This window comes from Balaenoptera ricei, chromosome 5, assembly GCF_028023285.1.
Source record: "Balaenoptera ricei isolate mBalRic1 chromosome 5, mBalRic1.hap2, whole genome shotgun sequence".
Taxonomy (NCBI): domain Eukaryota; kingdom Metazoa; phylum Chordata; class Mammalia; order Artiodactyla; family Balaenopteridae; genus Balaenoptera; species Balaenoptera ricei.
The window spans coordinates 106,728,471-106,741,005 of record NC_082643.1 but is presented as its reverse complement, the minus strand read 5'-3'; the positions used below and the strand labels follow the sequence as shown (position 1 = coordinate 106,741,005).

The window sequence follows — 12,535 nt, the reverse complement described above, 5'->3', positions numbered from 1 at the left end:
CTGTCTCTGAAGACTTGCAGAGCTAAGGAGACTTTTCACTGCCTCCCCCCATCGCTCACCTTTGTGTCCACAAAGCAGTTGCCAAAAGTGTGTGAAGTGCTCTGGAGTGTCGGGCTGTTCAGAGAACCCTTTGCCACTCGATACCGATGCTGGTCTCACTGCTGTTGGATTCAGCTCTGCCACTGCCTCTCCCTGGAAGCCCTCCCAGATAACCAGGCTGGTGAAATGGCCCACCTTGCGCTCCCCACGCCCTGTGTGAACTGGATTGTAACCATCTGCTTTACATGCCTTTCCTCCTCATTAGGCTGTGAGCCCCTAGAGGGCAAGGACCCTGCCTGAGTTATCTCTGTTCACCCAGTGGCCTGCGTAGGACCTGCCTCAGAAATGTTTATCTAATGGAACTGAAGCTGCACAGTTGACAGCCATTTTGTTTTTCTTTTAAGAACCAAAATCTGTCTCTGTTTTTTGTGCCCAGGCAAATAGGAGAGAACTTAATTGTTCCCGGTGGAGTGAAGACCATTGAGGCCAATGGGCGGATGGTTATTCCGGGAGGTATCGATGTCAACACGTACCTGCAAAAGCCCTCCCAGGGGATGACAGCCGCTGATGACTTCTTCCAAGGGACCAAGGCAGCACTGGCAGGAGGGACCACAATGATCAGTGAGTCGTACCCCTGCCTTAGGGCATAGGCTGTGACTTCTCTTCTGCATCCTCAACATCTTGAGTAACACCAGGCACTTTGCTCAGGGTACCTCGTGCGCAGGTGGCTAAAGTTTTGGAACCAGTGGTATAGATGTTGTTATGACAGATGGTGCTGTAAGGGCTCAGAGAGGTGAGATAAGTTGCTGAAGGTTACACAGCTGGGAAGTGGTTGTATTGGTCAGTGTTGCTGCCGTAATGCTGTGATAATGCTGCATAACAAACAGCCCCCAAACTTCAAGCACACACTTGTTTTTCTTATTCAAGGGTCCACAGGAATAGGAGCAGGACTGGTGTGGGTCTGCTTTAGGCTGTGGGTTGGGTTTGGGGTGGGGGTACCATGGATCTCCCATTCTGGAACCAATGACCAACTCAACCATGCTCTTCTCCAAGTGGAAGGCAGAAGTGCAGGAAGTGTCTGGCAGAAACTTGCTCCTCCTCTTACCACCTCATTTCTTCACCTACACACTGTGACTTCTGCCCTCTGTTCTGTTGACCAAAGCAAATCACACGGCCAAGCGCAAAGTCCCTGAAATTGCATTCTGCCCACGGTGAACCATGGTGAGGGTGGGGAGGGAAAGAAGAATGGTGGACAAATAACGCCATCTACCACAGTGGTCTGTCTGGGATGCTGGACTCTTCCTCTACTGCCCTTTGCAGCCAGATTGTTGTATTTTTTTTTTAATCCAACAGTGCTTTTGTTTGGATTCCATTTTAATAAGAATTTTGATTAAATGAAAATTTGAAATGTTCTTTCAATAGTTAAACTCCACATCTAGGTGACCTGTCCCTGAGCTGGCCCCAGCCCTGCCCATCTCTCCCCATCGAAGAGTTCCTCTGGAGGTGCACGCTGGCTGGAGTTGGCCACCGTGAGCAGAGCTCACGTATCAGAGTTCCCTCCCCCTGAGCCAGGAGCATGTGGCCCAGCTCAGGAGGCAAGCACCGTTCTGATCCCTTTTCCAAAAAGCAGCCCTGTGTCTGCTGGTTAGGAAGGTGGGAGGAGCCCAGATTTTGGACTTGGATCCTAGCTGCCAGGGTTTGCACTGGTCACGGCCACTCAGCAGCTGCACCACTGGGCAGTATTAAGCCTCTGTGAGCCTCAGCTTCCTCGTCAGTAACATGGACTTTATAATGTGCCCCCCAGCTCATACATGTGGTTCCTTAACATAGTGCATGGCATATGGTGGTAAGTGCTTTGGGAATAGGAGCTGGGATATTCTGAGAGGTGGAGATGGAAGTTCCAGGCTCAGGGGACCCGTGTGAGGTAGAGGACAGAGCCCTGGATGAAGAATCAGGATCCCTGGAGTTCCCCTTTGCTCTTTTCCCATCACCAGCTGTGAAACCTCTGGGGGACCCCTCCACCAACCCCGTGGGCCTCATCTTCCCCATCTATAAAAGGGTGCTTTTCAAAGTATGTTTCATGGAGCACCAAGAGCCTATGAAGGCACCATGAGAAGCACAGTTAGGAGGTGTGTGAGAGGGGGCAGGGAGTTCTGAGTCCCCACCCCATTTCTTCATTCAGCAGATATTTATTGAGGGTTGCTCTGCACCAGGCACTGTGCTAGGTGGTGGGGAAGAGCAGGAACAAAGCAGACATGATGCTTATTCTCCAGGGGCTCGTAGTCCATGGGGAGTCACTAATCACCCACACAAATGACTGTAAGCGGATTAGTTCTACAGAAGAAAGGGGCACAGTGCTTTGAGCTGTGGGGCAAAGGGCTCGGGGAGGCTTCCCTGAAGAAGTGGCATTTGTGCATCTATCTGAAGGATGAGTGGGAGTTAACTGGGTGAAGAGGGTATAGGGGAGCAGAGCTCCAGGAAGAGGGAACAGCACATGCAAAGACCCTGTGGTGGGGGAACACAGCTTGTGTTTAAGAGATTGAAAGAAGGCCTAGGAGGCAAAGGTGCGGAGATGGAGGGCTGGAATCCTGTGAGATAAGACTGGGAGGAGAGGATGGTACTGGGCCTTGATGGCCAAGGTCAGAATTTTGGTCTTTTTCATATGTGTGATGTGCAGCCATTGAGGGATGTGAAGCAGGAAGTGATGTGATCTGTTTTAAAGAGACCTGAATAGAGTGGCCTAGGTTGAATGTGACGAGACCAGTGGGAGGTGATTGCAGTTGTTCAGCTGAGAGTTGAGGGTGGCTTGGACTAGGAGTGTGACCCGGAGGCAGACAGATGTGGACAGCTCCAGGGACATATCAGAGGGAAATCTACAGTGGTGATGGATCAGCAATGGAGGTGCATGAGGGAAACGAAGGGTCGAGAGTAACCCCTTGGCCTCTAGCTTTTGGAATGGTGAGGCGATATCCTTACCATTCTGGGGCGGGGGTGGGGGACCTGCTTTGCCAGTGGGGAGGGGACAGTGTGGCATGAGGTTCTGGACATTCTTATCTTGAGGCGCTCTTGAGTCATCCTAGTGGAGAGTTCAGAATCCTGTGGCTGAGAGCGGGGGATACATTTGAATGAGCAGCCGCGTAGAAAGAAAAGTTCTAGGGCCAAGTCGTAAGGAGTTTGATCACTTAATGGCCAAGTAGAGGAGGAAGAGTCTTCAAGGAAAAAATGGCCACAGAAGTGGGACAAAAGGCCAGAAAGCCGTTGCCATGGAAACCAGGGAGGAGCGAGTTTAAAGGAGGAGGGAGTGATTCACTGTGTTCTGAGAGGTCAAGTAGAGTGAGGACTGGAAGGGCGAATTAGCAAAGGCTGATGCTCTGGGTGGGTGGACGAGTGAGAGGGAGTGGGGAGCAGAGACTGCTCTTTATGGACGTCTGGCCGTGACGGGTGGATGTAGGAAACAGGGTGGGAGCTAGAGGGATGTGCGAAGCCCAGTGAGGTTTAAAAGACAGTTGTCTCCCCTTTGATCTGCTTTACATTTAAGGCTTTATTTGAAAAAGGGATGATGAAGTTCATATTCTTTTAGGTCCTTTTCACCTTGGCGTTCTGTGCCCACGAAGGCAGCATGTAGTAGCGGGAAAGGGTCCAGACTCTGCAGCTGACAGGACTCTGGGAGTCTTCTCCGTACTGCTTACTAGTTGTGTGACCTTGGACAAGTTTTTCACCCTCTTTGAGCCTAAGTTTCCTCATCTGTCAAATGGGGCTATTTTTATTCTCTTCACAGGGTAGTTGCGAGTATTTAATGAGATAATTTATATAAAGCCTTTGTGGCAGTTTCTGACCCATCAGAAACATTCAATAAACAGTCATGATAATGATGGTGATGGTGATGGTGAGGAGGAGGATGAAATGACGGTAACAATGGTGGGGACAGTGGTGGTAATGAAGACTAAAGAGGGTGGTGACCATGTCACTGCTGATGGTTATTATAATGATGGTGACAACGATGGCAGTATTGATGTTGATGATGGTGGGAATGATGATGAAAAGGATGGTGATGGTGAGGATGCTGATCTCGGTGATGTAAGTGGTGGTGATGATGATGATGGTCATGGTGATGGTGGTGATGTGGGGGATAGGGAAGGTCACGATGATTATGCTAATACTGGAGATAATGACGGTCATGATGGCAGTGAAGAGGCTACCACTGGGATGACTTGGGTCCTAAGCATCTTGGAATGTGACACGTATTTTTCTGTCCCAGTTGACCATGTTGTCCCTGAACCTGGGTCCAGCCTGCTGACCTCCTTCGAGAAATGGCACGAAGCGGCAGACACTAAGTCCTGCTGCGACTACTCCCTCCACGTGGACATCACCAGCTGGTACGATGGTGTTAGGGAGGAGCTCGAGGTGCTGGCGCAGGACAAAGGTCAGTTAAAGCCCCAGAATGGGGGCCCAGTTCTGGAATCCCTGTTTTGTTTGTGGGTCTGACTTGTGGAGTTAGTATCCCTTTATCTGCATCTGCTATGAGCCCAACTGTGAGCTGTGCCCTGCCCCATCAACAGTGGAAAAATTAGACCCTCCTTAAGGAGTCTGTCTTCCTCTGCTTCAGGCCCTTTGGAGGTTCCCCCTGTTTATAGAAGAAAGCCCGATTTCCTTAGCCTGGCACACAAGGCCCCCACTGATCTAGCCTCACTTTTCTTTCTCTGCCATAAACTCATCTGGGTGCTTCTTATCCTGGACGCCATCCCCTGAAACCTGCTACTCCACTGGGCCTTTGCTGTTGCAGTCTCTGCACCCCCTACCAGGGATGCCCTTTCTTCTACTCTGCTTCCCAGCTCAACTATCCCAGTTTCCCCAATCAGAACTTCAGAACTGCTTCATCCCTTGAATATCCATAGAAGGTTACTTGGACCTCTTTGGGGGCACCTTTTGCATTATTTCTGGATTGCGGGACACTGGTTGTCTGTCTGGCTCTTCTGTTAAACCCTGAGCTTACCAGGGAGGGGATTATGTCTGTGCATCTCTGTATCCCACCCTCTCTCCCCTCTGTGTGAGCTCAACCCAGACATCTCTGCACAGTGTGGGTACTTTACAGTGTGCCTTACACCAAATGGAGGTGAATTGAACTGAACACCCGCAAGAGCAAGAGAACAGAATAAACCAGGCGTGAGTGGTCCCTCGGAAAGAGGCAGTTCTGAGACTCTCTGAGGAAGCACCCTCGAATGAAATGCTTCAAGGAGAGATAGGGGGGATGTTTTCAATTTTTAAAATATATATGCTGTGTTTTCTCATAAAAGTATCATCACCCAAATTCAAAAAAAAGTCAGAAAATCAAGAGAAGGAAAAAGTTTTTCCCTCTGGCCTTACCCCCCAGTTGCCACTTACCATTAATATTAAGGATTATTACTTTCTGTTCCCTATCTATTTAGACAATTTTCTCCATATATAGTTATATGATAGCAGTTATTTGGAATCCTTTTTTCACTTAACGTTGTATGAGTAATCATTACTCTTCATTAATAACTTTTTAATGGCTCGTAATATGCAATGTAATGGTTAATTTGCTTAGCTATTTCCTTTTTATTGGGCATTTAGGTTTTCTGTTTGCTTTACTGTAAATCGTGTTTGGTGAACATCTTTGTATATAAACACTTGTTTGCGTCTCTAATTATTTCTTTAGATTTCCAGAGATGGCATTACGGGGTCAACGTTTTAACATTTTTCAAAATCATGACACTTACCGCCAAATTGCTTTCCCCAGAAATGCACCCATTTGCATGCCCACAGCCCATGTCTCTCACTCCCTGCATGTTTGCACCATTGGGTGTTATTACTTGTATGAAATCCTTGCTAATTTGATGAATAATAGTCAATCTACCATTGAACACTGCAGTTCTCTAACTGCTAATTACATTAAACATTTTGCATACGTTTTTCCTTTATGTGAATGTCCGATTGTGTTCCTTGCCCATTTACCAGTTTGGGTCTCGTAAGTCTGAGCTTCTATATCCAGATGGTTTTATCCCTTCATTGAAGTTGCTGTGAATCACACTCTTGTTTTGTACAGAATCAGGGTCCAGGTTGTAGAAAGATCCCAGCAGTTGATCCCAGCAGAATCTGAATCCTGCCCTCACACTTCTTGGTCTTGTGACACTGGGCAAGTCACCAAGCTGACCTCTCTGAGGCTCACCCGGTGACTCCCCATACATAGTGTCAGAGCTCTGGTACCAGGCCTGAGACTCCTGGTCTGAACTCGGTGTTAATTCTCCAGTCAAAAGAAGGAAACAACCCAAATGTCCATTAAAGGATGATTGGATAAACAAAATGTGGTCCATCCTTACAGCGGAATGTCATTCAGCTTTGAAAAGGAAGGGAATTCTGACACCTGCTACGACGTGGATGAACCTTGAGGACATTATGTCAAATGAAATAAGCCAGTCACAAAAAAGACAAATGCAGTATGACTGTGCTCATAGGAGATGCCTAGAATCATCCAATTCATAGAGAGAGACAGAGTAGAATGGTGGTTGCCAGGGGCTGGGGGAGGGGCAACGTGGAATTAGTGTTTAATGGGGACAGAGTTTCAGTTTTGCCAAGGTGAAGCGTTCTGGAGATGGAAGCACAACAATGTGAACGTACTTAATGCCACTGCACTTACAAATGGCTCCGATAGTAAATTTCATGTGAGGTATATTTTACCACAACTAATGAAAAGCAGCAGTTATTTCTTTGCTCACAACTCTGTGGAAAGGCACTTTGGTTTGGGCTCAGCTGGCCGGTTCTGCTCACCGTGGCTCACTCATGCCTTGCGCCCCAGCTGGGAGGATGGGGCAGGTGGGACGGCTCTCTACACCCTCCCTTCCCCAGCAGACTCTCATGGGCTTCTTCCCTTGGTGGCTCCACAAGGGTGAGTGGAGCCCAGGCTTGGAATGTGTCCACTGACACTTCCGCTTTGTTCTGCTGGGCGGAGCCAGTCTCGAGACCAGCCCACGCTCAAGGAGTGAGGAAAGAGGTTCTACCTCTTGAGAAGGGTCACTGCAAATGTTTTGTGAAACTTTAAACTATTTACCAGCCTGTTTAGTCTCTTTCTGCCTCCTACTTCTACATGAAATTATCTTATTTGTTTGTTTGTTCATTGCTTATTTCCACTAGAATGTAGACAGGGATCCTTCCTACCTCGTTCACAGCTGTATCTCTAGCTTCTAGAACGGTGCTTGTACATAGTAAGTACTCAGTGAATATTTGATGAGTGAGAAAATAAATATTCCATGAAAAAGGACTTCTGGGGTCTCATAAGTTTTGGAAATGCTCCCTGTTTATTCTATTCTTGAATAGTCTTTTATTTATATATTTATTTTTTAACATCTTTATTGGAGTATAATTGCTTTACAATGGTGTGTTAGTTTCTGCTGTATAACAAAGTGAATCAGCTATACGTATACATATATCCCCATATCTCCTCCCTCTTGTGTCTCCCTCCCACCCTCCCTATCCCGCCCCTCTAGGTGGTCACAAAGCACCAAGCTGATCTCCCCGTGCGATGCAGCTGCTTCCCACTAGCTATCTATTTTACGTTTGGTAGTGTATATATGTCCATGCCACTCTCTCACTTCGTCCCAGCTTACCCTTCCCCCTCCCTATGTCCTCAAGTCCACTCTCTACGTCTGCGTCTTTATTCATGTCCCGCCCCTAGGTTCTTCAGAACCATTTTTTTTTAGATTCCATATGTATGTGTTAGCATACGGTATTTGTTTTTCTTTCTGACTTACTTCACTCTGCATGACAGACTCTAGGTCCATCCACCTCACTACAAATAACTCAATTTCGTTTCTCTTTATGGCTGAGTAATATTCCATTGTATATATGTTCCACATCTTCTTTATCCATTCATCTGTCGATGGACACTTCGGTTGCTTCCATGTCCTGGCTATTGTAAATAGAACTGCAGTGAACATTGTGGTACATGACTCTTTTTTGAATTATGGTTTTCTCAGGGTATATGCCCAGTAGTGGGATTGCTGGGTCGTATGGTAGTAGTACAGTACTGAGGTTTTCGTCTGAATTACTTTGATTCCAAATGAGACCAAATCTTATTCTCATCTTTATTTGTTAGGCATTTAAAAAAATTGTTTAAAAATTCTGTTTGCCTTTTTTGCTTCATTGTTTTCATTTTAAGCATTTTAAAATATAAAACGAAACATACAGAAAACCACACAAGGAAAAAATGTGGCTTTGTGAATTATGAGATTACCCTTTCCAGGTAAGAAATAGAACTTTGCCCCAAAAAAAGACCCCCAACAAACCCCTCATGGCCCCCCATTGTAGCCACAACTCCCTCCCCCCCCCAAAAGTAACCACTGTCTGATGTTTTTTAAACAAGAGGTTTTTTAAAAAAAACCTTTGTTAAATTTGTTGCAGATATGTTCACCATGTTGGTTGTTTGCTTTTTATTTTGAATTTTTAAGAATTAACTTATAGACATTTTCCATTTATAACAAGTCAAATCTATCATGATTTGAAGGAAAGCTTCTAATCTGAGATAGCTTTACCCCATCCACCCACCCACAAGAACCAGTTCTAGGGCATATTTATCAATTCTGCCAATTCATTATTTCTGCTTTTACTTGTATTGTTTACTTCTAATTTCTGGTGAATTTCCATTTTCTTCTTTTAAAGATTCTTATCATAGAAGCTTACTCAGTTGATGTATGCTCCCCCTCTCCTTCAAAAAATAATGAAGCATTTAAGGCTATGAATTTACCTCTCACTATGGCTTTACCTGTTTACCCACTGATTGTTCTTCTATGTCTGTGTATATAACTGGGTTTTTGTTTTTGTATTTAAGTATACTTGATTAAAGAGAGATTGATACTTTTATGTTAATCTCTGAATACTATTTTTTCTTTTAATTTTTCTTAATCTTTTGGGAAAAGAAATTTTTGTTGCCAAGGTTTTCTAGACCAGAAATGATTTTTGGCTTGTCTTCACTGTTGCTTAGTAAAAAAGAAGTCTCAATCCTGTTTAGTACTTTTGCCTGAATTTCTTCTTTTTCTTATCCAAAGGATTCCTGATTCCATCAACAAATATTAATGGCACAGCACATGCTGTGGATGTGCAAGATGAAATAATATATAAGATGTGGTTCCCGTCCTCAATCACTTGAAGGCATATTAAGAAACAGTCCTCCCCCCACCTCCTCTGCTCCCCGCTGGCTGCACAATAAGTCCTGTCATCTCAGCCTTTTTGCATCCTCCCGCTCAGAGCCTCAGCCCACCCGTCTCTTTTGCTTTCAGCATCCTCCAACTCTGTTTCTCCATTTCTCCCTGCTGTTCTGCACACCCATCCTCCTTCCAGAACTGTCCTTCTGAGACAAAGTCTGATCGTGTCATTCCCTTGCTTTAAAAGCACATGTTCTACTAGATAGTAGTGATGGCTGTACAATGTTGTGAATGCTGTAAATGCCACCGAATTGTACACTTTAAAAACGGTTATGATGGTAAATTTTGTTATGTGTATTTTACCATAATAAAAAAAAGTGATTTTTTTTTTTTAAAGCACATGCTCCTTTTTGCTTCAGCCACAGGACACTTTCTCGTACCCGCATACCTAATGTCTTTTTATCCTCCGCACTGTCCACGCCATGCATACCCATCCCTCTCAGCCCAGATAATTGCCTTCCCCCGGCTCCTCCCCCTCCCCTTCTTCCTTTCCCCCCTCCTCTTCCTTCTCCTTCAGACTCAGCTGACATGTCACCTTCCCTGGAGGCCTCCTTAGACCCTCACCCACACCCCCAGGCTGGCTTAGGTGCCCCTGCTGTGAACTCTGATGGCACCCTTCTGTCTTGGTTGTTACCACCCTGTGCAATGCTTATCGATTTACTGGAAAGACATGTCCTTTCTTCTTAAAAGCATTTTTCTACTCTCTTTTTTATCTTGAAACAGGTGTCAATTCCTTCCAAGTCTACATGGCCTATAAGGATCTCTACCAAATGTCCGACAGCCAGGTAGGTCCTTGCACACTCCCCACCTCCCTTGGGCAGGAATGGGCCTGCCTTGTCAGGCAAAGCAGCACAGGGCAGGGGAGATGTCAGAGCAGGCCAGGGAGGGCTTTGGGTTCAAGTCCTGGTTCTGACACTGAACTGTCAGTCATCGCCCTTCCCTGGACCTGCATTTCTTTCTGCCTGTAAGAGTGGCGTGGAGCAGGGATGCCCTGCTTGGTGGTTCCCAAACTCGGCTCATCTTCAGCCTCATCTAAAGAGCTCACTAAATACACAGACTCTTATATTCCATCACATACGCTCGCGGGTAAGGTTCAGGAGTCTGTACTTTCTGAAAGCTCTGCAGTTGATTCTGGGGCTCAAGCGAGTTTGGGGACCATTACCTTAGCTCTGACCTGGAGGAGAGCCCTGGCTGTCCCTCCAGCCAATTGCAAGTCATGTCCTTTCTCAGTTTTCTCATCTATACAACGTGAGCATCTCTGGCCCTGCCAACCTCAAACAACTGTTCTGTGGGTGAGATGAGTCAAGGAAGAAGGTGGTCTAAGGAGTACAGGTGTAGGGGGTACAATTTGTCGGGCACCTGGCCTTCTTACACCACTGGGACTCTTGGTTTGGTTTTGTTATTATTGCCCTGCCCTCTGCTTGTTAAAAAGGTGGGACTGTGCGGTGGCAAAGGGCATGGCTGCTGGAGCCAGACTGCTTGGCAGCAAGCCCTGACTTTGCTGTGCAGCCTGGAGCAGATTTCCTAACCTCTCTGTGCTTTAGGCCCTTCATGGCACTTGCCTCAGAGAGGGTGTCGGAGAATTAAGTGATTTAATACAAGTAAAGCTCTAGGGCAGTGCCTGGCACACAGCAGGTGCCATACGAGTGTTAATAAGCTGGTTTTCATTATCCCCATGGGGTCTCATGTGCAATGGAAGAAGCACCCATGTCTTACCTTTCAAAATAGACACTTGGAGTTACATAATATAACTTACCCCAAGATGGCCTGGAAACCAAAAGGCTGAAAGTTTGTTCCGTTTCATGGAAAAAATAACGTGTGTCTCTCTAGTGTAATTGAAATTTTCACCTGTTTCATTCTAATGTCTGTTTCACTGAAGCCCTAGTTAGAGACGGAGTTGAGCAGACTTTGGGTGTGTGTCTTCAAAAGTGCTTCATGCCTCCAAGTGCCTCCCCCACCTGCTGTCTACAACTAAAAGCACACATCCTGGGCGAGGGAGGTGTTATCTTGTATGTAAGGAGGACAAAGTTGAGATTCAGGAGTCCCTGGGGACGGAACATGTGGCTTTGGTCCTCACCTGGTGCAAATGTCTGATTGCAGATCCTTTACAGGTGGGAAGAGGGCACTGGACAGTGGACAGGGCCTGGATTGGCGAAATAAGGTGATGCTTGGCAGGATGTATGTCATCTGAGTATTAAAGTTATTAGAGGACTTGGTCTCTCTACCCCAGTTGGTCTATAAAATGACAGGGGTTGGAATTTTTGTAAAGATGTACACATGCCCTGTGATTGGTGGTGGCTACAGTACAGGCTTAGCAGGTTTAGTTATACAATTTCAGTAAAACTGAAAACAGCTTCTCAGCTGCAGTTGTCACCATTAACAACGTCACGCTCCAGAGGAGCAAAGCCACAAAGAAAGCAAAGGCTCGCGTGGGTATAATCATGGATACAATCACGCCTTGGTGTCACTTTTATCAGTTATGCGCCTCTCCCCAACCCAGACTGTCTGCTTTTGGATCTGGAGGGTGTCAGGGTCAACGGGAAACCTTTTCCAGTTCTTACTGGTTGAGCGACGCATTCCATTGATGTGGATGGAGCATCCCTGGCAGGCGGCTGACCGTGTGTTAGTCGTAAGAGCAGGCTTTGCAAACGCTCGTGCTGTGATATTTTTATCTCACCCCAACCCCCCTTTATCCCTCCTTAGCTCTACGAAGCCTTCACCTTCCTTAAGGGGCTGGGAGCTGTGATCTTGGTCCACGCAGAAAATGGAGATTTGATAGCTCAGGTGAGTGGTGTGAGTTTCCACCCCTTCCACCTCAGTCTCCTTCTCCTTGTGAAGGATATGAGAAAAGGGGGGTGGAGGCATTGATCAGCCAGGTCACTAGGCAGTGAAGGGTCAAGCCAAGTACCGGATGGCACGTCAGACACTCCAGGTGTGAGGCACGCACACACTATCTGCAGCGTGGCCTTTGGCAGGTCATGATTGCCTCCTCCTTGAGAATCTCGATTTTCTCACCTGTACAATGGGGGTAATATTACTGCCCTGTGAACCATGGTGGGTTTGCATGAGCAACAAATAAGGATCTGAAAGAAAATGCTTGGAAGCTGGGGTTGCTCATCATCCTGCACGACTTGAGAGCAGGGACAATGGACAGAGCTCAGGCTGGGAGCAGGTGTTCCAGTCTGGCCTCCTGACATTGGGCAAGGAACTCTACCCCACGAAGGCTCCTGTGCTTCATTTAGAAGCATCTGCCTCGCAGTGTGGTTGTGAGGATTAAATGA

The 12,535-nt window shown here is 46.6% G+C and overlaps 1 protein-coding gene across 1 annotated transcript in view; it reads left to right on the top strand.

The window, feature by feature from the left end:
- CRMP1 (collapsin response mediator protein 1) overlaps positions 1-12,535 on the top strand; it is a 65,742-nt gene that overhangs the window by 27,675 nt on the left and 25,532 nt on the right. The window contains exons 3-6 of the mRNA XM_059923354.1: positions 476-660; positions 4,298-4,462; positions 9,978-10,039; positions 11,958-12,038. Coding sequence (XP_059779337.1) covers positions 476-660; positions 4,298-4,462; positions 9,978-10,039; positions 11,958-12,038 — 493 coding nt within the window. The remainder of the gene's footprint in view (positions 1-475; positions 661-4,297; positions 4,463-9,977; positions 10,040-11,957; positions 12,039-12,535) is intronic.